At 36.5% G+C, this 9,194-nt stretch overlaps 1 protein-coding gene across 2 annotated transcripts; it reads left to right on the forward strand.

Annotated features, from left to right (window-relative positions):
* The first annotated feature begins 1,389 nt into the window (after positions 1-1,389).
* ubxn2a (UBX domain protein 2A) lies at positions 1,390-6,520 on the forward strand. Of its 2 annotated transcripts, none has more exons than XM_056269256.1 (7): positions 1,390-1,558; positions 2,500-2,565; positions 2,665-2,801; positions 3,840-3,949; positions 4,372-4,509; positions 4,836-4,997; positions 5,683-6,520. In XM_056269256.1, the coding sequence occupies exons 2-7, from the start codon at positions 2,556-2,558 to the stop codon at positions 5,864-5,866; spliced, it is 741 nt and encodes a 246-aa protein (XP_056125231.1). In that variant the 5' UTR covers positions 1,390-1,558; positions 2,500-2,555; the 3' UTR covers positions 5,867-6,520. The 2 variants fall into 2 exon arrangements, with proteins under 2 accessions (XP_056125231.1, XP_056125230.1); XM_056269255.1 differs by having other exon boundaries at positions 2,672-2,801.
* The last annotated feature ends 2,674 nt before the right edge of the window (positions 6,521-9,194 follow it).

Below are 9,194 nucleotides of genomic sequence, written 5' to 3' on the forward strand. Positions count from 1 at the left end.
CAATGGCTAAATAATACTGCGTTCATGTCAGAATGCTTTCAAATCGCTCTTGCTGTACTTTGATGTCATTCTGCGCAGCGCCGCTTCAAGTCGAACTCACCTTCAATATGCAGTGGTCAGGTGGTACAGTGGCCGCGTGGTACAAGTCGTATAGCTCTCATAAAATTACAAGTTTACACATTGTAATTACAAGTTCTACAAGCACAAGAAGACTTTTTACAGTTCAGAATCGTTACGGTAAATACGACATGGTGTGAACGCACCTTGAATCTGCCGTGGTCAGGTGGTACAGCGTCAAGTTGTATTTACGAGTTCTAAGAGTATGTGAAGGCTATTTACAAGTTGGAATCTCGTAATTACAGTAATTACAACATGGAGTGAACGCACCTTGATTATCTTTGCCTAAACATTTTTTTATTACCCAAAAATGACAATTCTTTTATTAATTACTCACCCTCATGTCGTTCCAATCCTGTAAGACATTCGTTCACCTTCGGAACACAAATTAAGATATTTTTGATGAAATCTGAGAGCTTTAATAAGCATAAATTAAATCTGTTCATCTTATAAACCGATCGAGTCTCTTCAGAAAATGTCAAAGTGTCAGTTGCGTAGCTGTCAATGGAGGGACAGGAAGCTCTCAGATTTCTTTAAAAAGATCTTCATTTGTGTTTCCGAAGATGAACAAAAGTCTTACGGGTTTGGAACAACATGAGGGTGAGTACAGAATTTTCATTTTTGGTTGAACTATCCCTTTAACACTGTTAATCAATAAATCAATAAATCAACAAGACAATACATAAAATAAACATACAATGATTTGAATTCATATTTTTTTAATATGTGTTACAGATACAACGGCACCAGTGTCTCCACAACTTGGACAGGTAACGTATGAATGGGTGACTCTTATATTCGATAAGCCACAATAATTTCATTTTCAGAATGCAACTGCAACTTTAACAATAATGATTATTATCAGAAAGGTTTCCTGGACCCTCTTCTGTCCTCTGTCCATTGGTCGAGCAAACTCATAGCCCCGCCCCAAATTCACACCTCTTCAAACTTTTCTGATTGGCTATAGCCAATTTGCTAACCAATAGCATTTGCTAACATTCTTGGCTGTTTACAAGGTAAAGCCTTTAGCTATCAATATGATTTCTCAGGAGGACATTATTACCGATATTTAAGTAATGTCAGGTTGCCTAGGGTCAGGTTATGTGGGGTATTAAAAATCGCTTCTAGCAGCTTTGCTGAGGGTATTTTATTTCTGTACTGCTGACTGCATTCACCATCTGTCACTGTCTACACCCAAAACAAACACACATGCCAGTATTTATTCAGTTACGTTCAATGAACCATCTCATTATATTCATATCAGTACGTAAAACACCATTCCAAGAGCATTTTGGCCTTGCTATGTCATAGTGACGTGTGCACAAACGTGAAGTCTGGAGACGTCACAGGAATGGTGGACTGCTGTAGGAGCGGCATGACAACTGTGAGAAACTTACGAGCCGAGGAGACAGTTTTACGACACCATTGAAGCCTTACACTGGTAACCATCTACAGTTTATAATCGGAATTATTAGCCTGCGATTCAGAAATGATGTGTTATGGGTTATAGCGCTTGTTGTCCGTCATAACGGATCGCAGTGCGCTTGCGTGGTCTCTACACTATCCTTACGTAATTTTGGCGCACTGCTTTATTATGCTGCCTTTGACCTGTTTGTTACGGTGAATATGATTACGAAGCTTAAAGCATGCACGTGGGTGCCTTTACCTACCAGAGATTGACCTTAAAACATTTGATTAAATAAACTTAGGGTATTATAACGTCATGTAGTTTATTGTCGGTTCATCATGACGTCATCATTCAGTATTAAGCAGCTGATCGCATGTCAAATGTTGATCAGTATAATATTGATAAATTGTCTTTGTACCCTTCAAATGCTTCAGATGGTTGTTTTTTTATGGCACATGTCCAAAAATTCATAGTAGCCTACGCTTTGATACTATTTGCAAGTGCGTATTTTTGGACATATACTGGTAATGCCAAATGTTTTGGACGTGCAATGTGGAAATACGGTAAAAATGTCATAATACATGCATTTAATAATATTTCAGTACACTAGTATATGCCAAAGTGCTATAATAGCATTACTAAGGTAATTGTAAGGGTTTTATTTTTTATAATACTTATTTTTATGTAATATATTTGTATTTGTTCTTTTTATAATATTTATTTTAATTTGAATAATTATTTCATTCAATATTAAAGAACTGTACAGTAATTACAATTGATATCAGCATAATAGTGGTCATTTCTGGTCAGTTATGAAACCATATCGATATTTTGAGAATTTCACATCTCACTGCACCTGTCAATCTCAGATAGAAATGCCCCATGAATTATTCAGGAAGCACTGATGCAGTGGTTACATTGACTTGCACCATCCCTTATAACTTATATATTCCCGCATATGTTTGTGTTGCAAGATGGACAACAGAAGACGTCATGATGAAAGATATTGATTCTAGAGAAAGGGTTCAAGATGACACATGGTAAGTCCGCTCTGTCTATTATCCAACTTGAAACGTCATGCAAGAATCATTTCACCATTACTGAATGTTTATAATTGAACGCTTTGTTGCCTTCATGAGCTCTTAGGTGTGAAGGGGCTCAAAATGATGAAGAGGAGGATGAGGAGGAGGCGAGCCCTCTTAGATCGAGTTTCTCCGTCGAGGACCTGCTCGATGAGGTTGAGAAGATCAGCAGTGTTGCCAGTAGCGGCAAAAAGGTCAGACAGTTCATATGAGACGTCTTGTGTGCAATCGCATTCAGAACATCCAGGTGGTTACCTTAAATAAAAATGTTGTTAAAAAAAATAGTACATCAAGTTAATGTCAGGTAGGGGTGGGCAATATGACTAAATTCCTATTTCACGATATGATACATTTTATTTCACGATAACGATATATATCACAAATTGGTTATTTTATCTCATTTCTGTTAAAAATAAGAAAAAAGAAGCAAATTACAAACAATTGGACAAATACAATATAGCAAAAATATGAATTAAACAAATTACGTTTTTCAGGTAGGTGTCTTTAGCGTGTACTAGTTAGAATTTGTACAGAAATGTAATAATCAAATGAAAAAATAAGATATTGCATAGTCTTCACTGTATGAATTAAATATGAATGTATTCTTATTAAAGCTAAAAAAGTTATTTAGTCAAGAGCAGTAAGTTATTTTCTCTTTTGTTTGATTCACATTAATGACACAGAGCAGCAGGTAACGGTTTATTAGGCTGCTGTCACTTTAAGACCAAACGCACAGATCCATTATACTGATGCACATCCGGTTTACACCCAACTGTTTACTTTCACTTGAGACAATAATCGCAATAAGATGTGATTGTGAAAGAGAACTGAATTTGCCATCACATGCTGAGAGACGCTTATATGCGCAAGCTCTTATTACATGCTTTCTGCTTACCATGTGTCAGTCAGCGCATGCACAACATTGAGTGCTTTTTCACTGCTTATTGTGCTTAATAACAGTTTTTAACATCAAGCACGTCCTGCACTTTATATTCTCATTCATGCCTTCACTCTGAAGTGCTATATATTTACATATCGCGATATACATGATGTAGCAAAATCTCTAACGATATACATTTATTCCATGGTAACGATATATATCATCATACCGTCCAGCCTATATGTCAGCATAAACATGTAATTTCTGATCCACTAGCATTATCAAACAAAAATGCAAAGATTTCGAATTTTCAAAAGTATTCTTAAGGTTGTTTTATGACCGAACTCTACAGGTGGAGATTGTAGTGAGACTGTGGGAAAATGGCTTCACAGTAAACGACGAGGATTTGCGCAGTTACACCCTAGAAGAAAACCAAGAGTTCTTGGAGGCCATTAAAAGAGGGTGAGTATTGTTTTTGTCACTAGCTATGTTTCCATCCATCCGAATTTTAGGATATCGCATTAAAAAACCGCTGGATTGAAACGCCAAGATGGGTATAAATTCTAAATCTGCACATAAAAAACTTGTGCGCTCAATTGAGATGAATAATTTTTTATTTGATAATAAGACATGCTCATAAACTACGATGAAAACACATTTACCGAATAAATCCACAACAAAACACTCACCTGACTTTGGATGTGATTGCATAACTGGACTAACCAGCGGACTAATTTAATTGCACAGCATCTAAACAAAATGGCTTTAAAATACCCATTGTATTATCATGTTTTGTGCTTTTTTCCCCATCAAATGATGACATACTGACAGAATAAAATTGAAATATATTTAATTGTATTGATTTAAAAATCCTCTATATAAAGTGAGCTGCCTCTGGAGCTAGAAGGAAGAGCCGAGGATGAAGAACTAGAAATCAACATGGAGGACATGAAAGATGAAGTTTATGTCCCAAAGAAAAAGACCTTCCACCCGTTTACAGGCCGAGGTTACAGACTGGGAAGGTAATAGGTCCTCTTTTGCTTACAGTTTATTTATTTATTTTAACTGACCACATCACAGTAGTGATGTTAGTAAACGCTTAGCATACAAATAAAAAAGATTTTAGCAAGATTTTAGGTATTCCTACAAATATCCACTAGGTGTCCTCACAACACTTCCACTACTTGATGGTTTGACTGTAAATGTGTTGAGGATTATCTAGATGTTAGTGTTAGTTAGTTAACCCTCTAATCGCATATAAAATCACATGGCACCACAATAATTGCAGTGCATCTGTTAAAAGCCTGTCTTTATAAATTGATTAAGTTGAAATGATTGTCGTCGGCAGTGTGGCCCCGCGAGTGGTGGCCAGGTCTCGGTCGATACACGAGGACTGTTCTGGTCCCCCTCTCCCGGCAGTGGAGCTGAATGAGGACCTTCCTGTGACCTCCCTCCAGATTTGGCTGGCAGACGGTCAGCGGCTCGTGCAGAGGTTTAATCTGAGCCATCGGTGAGTATCATATGGTCGTAGAAGGTGAACTTCACGAAAGCATACATGGGTCATATCCCCCTAAAAGTGTGTGTCATTTCTGCAGCAGTAATGTTACGAAATGAAGTACATTTAATACAATTGATTGGTTATATATGTGTGCCAAGCATCAACTTTAAAAACCTATTATACAACTAAACATAATATGACTGAATACAATTTATTGTTGTTTTCTTTATTATGAGTATTTAAAATTGTATTACTCTTACGTTTGATATGTATATATCCTTTGATGCTGATATGGTGTTAAAGGATAAATAAATAAATCTAACTGAATATGCATCCTTTACATAGTGTAATTTGCTTTTTCACAGCTAAAGTTACAGGCTTTAAACATGATTATGTTTGAATGTTTATTGTCAAAATCCACCCCGGGCTTGTTGTGATGCTCTAAATTTGAAATCCTACCCTTAAAAGCTCTTACATAATTCTCATTCATCATTTATGTAATACAATCATGCAAGGTAAAATGGAAGAATCGTAAGCTGCAACTTTGCGGCAGATCAAATCAGATTATGCTGGATTTAACGTATGCGTCACAACATGTAAGGATTTCATGCCTCCGACTTGAACATGATTGCTAAGATGTGGCTGCAAAGCTCCCTGAGAAGATGCATTCATGTTGGCTTTTATGTAATTGGTCCAGGATCAGTGATGTGCAGCATTTTGTGGAGCAGGCTCAGAGTTCGGACGCTCAGTTCATCCTGACTACATCCCTGCCGTTCCGAGAGCTCACAGATGAGGGTCAGAGTTTGGAAGAAGCCAACTTAGCGAATGCCGTCATCATTCAGAGGTCTCTCAACACACAAGCTCCTTTCGGTCACTCCTGACTGTTCCTGCTTTCACCAGAGACTCTGATCTTTTGGTCCCACCCATGTTTGGGTAACATTTTATAAATCCGTCTCCCTTAAAACCATAAAAGCCAATGTTTTGTCTGGTTATGAATACAGGGGTCCTTTGGACATCACTATGACTGTATAAATGGCCACTCAACTCAAATAGCTTTAAAGGAATAGTTCACCCAAAAAATGAAAAATTTCACTGACTTGAAGCAAGCTAACAACCCACTGGACTAAAAGATTATCAGTAAATGATGATTTAAATTTCAGTCGAAATGCAATGACATGTGGGAGATTAATAAATGGTAAGTGATGACTTTTTCTTATTTAGGTGTATTATTCCTTTTACACTTATGTTTTCTTTTTAATTTCCCCATCATGTTCTTTCACAACTGGAAGTGTTGGCCTTTTCTGATGCAATGCAGTATGCACAAGCCAAGTCTTTAACCTTCACGATTATACATGTTTACACATAGATCAATGAAGAAGTCAGATCATGGAAGCTTCCATGATGCTTAATGAAGTTCTGTGCTGGTATGTCTTATAATGTACCGTTAAGTTATAAATGTCAAATGTTTATGCACTTTGCCTAAGACAGAGGCTCTGTTATAAAGACCTCTGCTTGCAATAAACCTACTGATGATATGCTGATTCCTTTTCTCATTTCAAATGGGTTCTAATATGTCTTAAATGCACACAGAGCTGATAAGTATAAAATTAGGAGACTTTCTGATTCATGTGATTTTTTGTTGCATGAATGGACTTGGATCGTTCTTCCACTTTTAAATATTTTAGAAGTGATATGAGCTCATGAAGGTTTTTTTTAAAGATCAGTTGTCTTAAGAGTAGTGTATGTTTATTTACTCAATGCAATGCAATTCAGTCATACCGTCTTCATCATTAATCTATTTCTAGTCTCCACCGTTGTTCCATACGAATCTCGTTCCAACTGTCTTTTTAAACTTCCTGTTCATTTCCACATATTGTTTATCGTTGCACAAAATACATTTACTTGTAATGCCAACCATATGGTCCATGTCCTGGCCAGGGGGCTGAATGTCAAGAATTTCTAAAGTACAGTACATTAGGTTGGTTTGACTGTTTTGATCAGGTCTTGCAACCATGATGAATTTTTTTTAAATAATTTACTAGCAAGTTTATATCTGGGATTTTGTGAGCAGTTCATGCATAATTAAATGTGTATTTTCTCTTCTTTTCATGCAAGTCATGGTAAACGCATGTCTATTCACCTCATTCAGTCAGGTTGACTGATGTGCAACTAAAAGATTTTATTCATTTTGTTTTGCTACTAATTGTAATTTATGCATAAAATATCTGGTTTATTCTACAGAGACTTAACAATGATTTTTTTTGTCCACTATAGCTGTGTCTCTGAGATCCTACATGACACTATTTTTTACTAATGGTTTTTCAAATTTCTTAACATGTAAATATTTGTATGAACATGAAAAATATTCAGCAATTGAGACATAAACTGAACAAATTTCGCTGACATTTGACAAACAGAAATGGAAAAATGAGTCCCTTGGTCAAGGGCAGTCAGTATGTGGTTTGGCCACGGGCTGATGTAAGTGCTACAGTGTGTCTCGTCCTCATGGACGTCACCAGATCTGCCAGATCTTGCTGTGAGATGTTACGACACCCTTCCGAGGTACTTGCATTCTCAAACAATAAGTTTGGGGGGACATATTTTTTACAGTCTATGGGGGGACACATGGTTAGATGTGGTTTGGCACTGTGAGGACGATCAGCTGTCTAAGGCGTGTTACATTATTATGGACATTGCAGTTAATTGCTCTGGCCACATCTGCAGTCCTCATGCAGGTGATCAAGGAACCTGGGCTTCTTTACCCCTGGTGTTTTTCAGAGTCCGTGGAAAGATCTCTTTAGTGTCCTAAGCTAACTCTGACCTCAAAGGACTATTCCACAGGTGCATGTGCAATAATTGTTTTTTATTTATTCATTTAATATACAGTAAACTGAAAAAAGGTATATTTCTTTTTTTGTATCTTCAATGTATATGTTTTTTTATTTTTATTTAATTTTATATCAAATGCCTGTATGCTAATAATTTAATATTTAATGTCATGCTGCTTTGTTTATTTAATTCCAGCCGCGGCTTGTCTGTAAGGGCAGTTGGGGCAGAGGCAGAGCCCCACCAAAATATTCATCCAAAACATAGACCTGTATATAAATGTTAATATATTGTACCATAATGTATTATCTATATTAGTAAATTGTAAATGTGTTTAGCATTCTGCAAAAAAATATTTGCTTCTAGACTATTTTAATCCGAGCAGAGGGTGCCGAGCCCTGGCCAGCTCTACTGCGCCCCACAATTTTCCCAATGTAAATTTATGGTGAAAAATGGAACTGAAGCGCGCTCTAATTTGGAGCATTTGGGCAGATTTCAGACTGCCCGTTTATTTTCACTTTACCCTGCGTAAACCTCGCTCCAGTCCAGACCAAGACGATATCAACCTGCTTCAGATATGTGTAGCCAACATTAGTCTCCATCAGGTCAGTTACTAGTTGCCTTATCTGTTCTGTGAAGTAGCATATCAAATTAATGAAAGTATAAATCCATTAGTTAAAATGGTTTAGTTTTAGTCTTTTTTTTACAGTCTATGGTTTAAACGTGCTCATTTGTGTTTTGTTTATGTGTGTTCTGAGATTAGACATGACTTTATTAAGACAGCACTAATGCGTGTGTTGTGTGTGTGTGTGTGTGTTAGGGGTGTAACGATACACAAACCTGACGGTTCGGTTCGTCCCACGGTTTTGAGGTCTCGGTTCGGTTCATTTCGGTGGGGTGGGGGGGTTTAGAAAGCTAAAATTGCTTTTATTTTTTATTAAACAGTGCTTTAATGAACAAATTGTGTCCTTGTCTTTAAATTAATTCAATTACAAGTAAACGTTTCTCAAGGATAACAAAATTATCTGCTAATGCTGTAAACTACAGCCCTTACTTGCACATTACTATAACATTAAAGCTTAACAGCCTAGACTTTTAGCCTAAATGATATAATATTAAGCAACACTCAAATAACAAATTGTATGAAAACATGTAAACTGCACATAAGGCAATTTTTGCATTAACATGTTCTAATTTGTTATTTATATAATAATTTACACAGTTGCTGTTATTTTCATGACAACTATTTTAAACATAAATTAAATAATCAAGATATCATAAACAGGTTAAGTAAAATAGAATATATAGGCTAATATATAGCATGTATTTAGTGAAAGAGTTAGCAAACCAGCAAGCTGTGGACACTGAATGACTTGCCTGAGG

This window comes from Rhinichthys klamathensis, unplaced genomic scaffold, assembly GCF_029890125.1.
Source record: "Rhinichthys klamathensis goyatoka isolate OS25496 unplaced genomic scaffold, OSU_Roscu_1.1 h1tg000281l_1, whole genome shotgun sequence".
Taxonomy (NCBI): domain Eukaryota; kingdom Metazoa; phylum Chordata; class Actinopteri; order Cypriniformes; family Leuciscidae; genus Rhinichthys; species Rhinichthys klamathensis.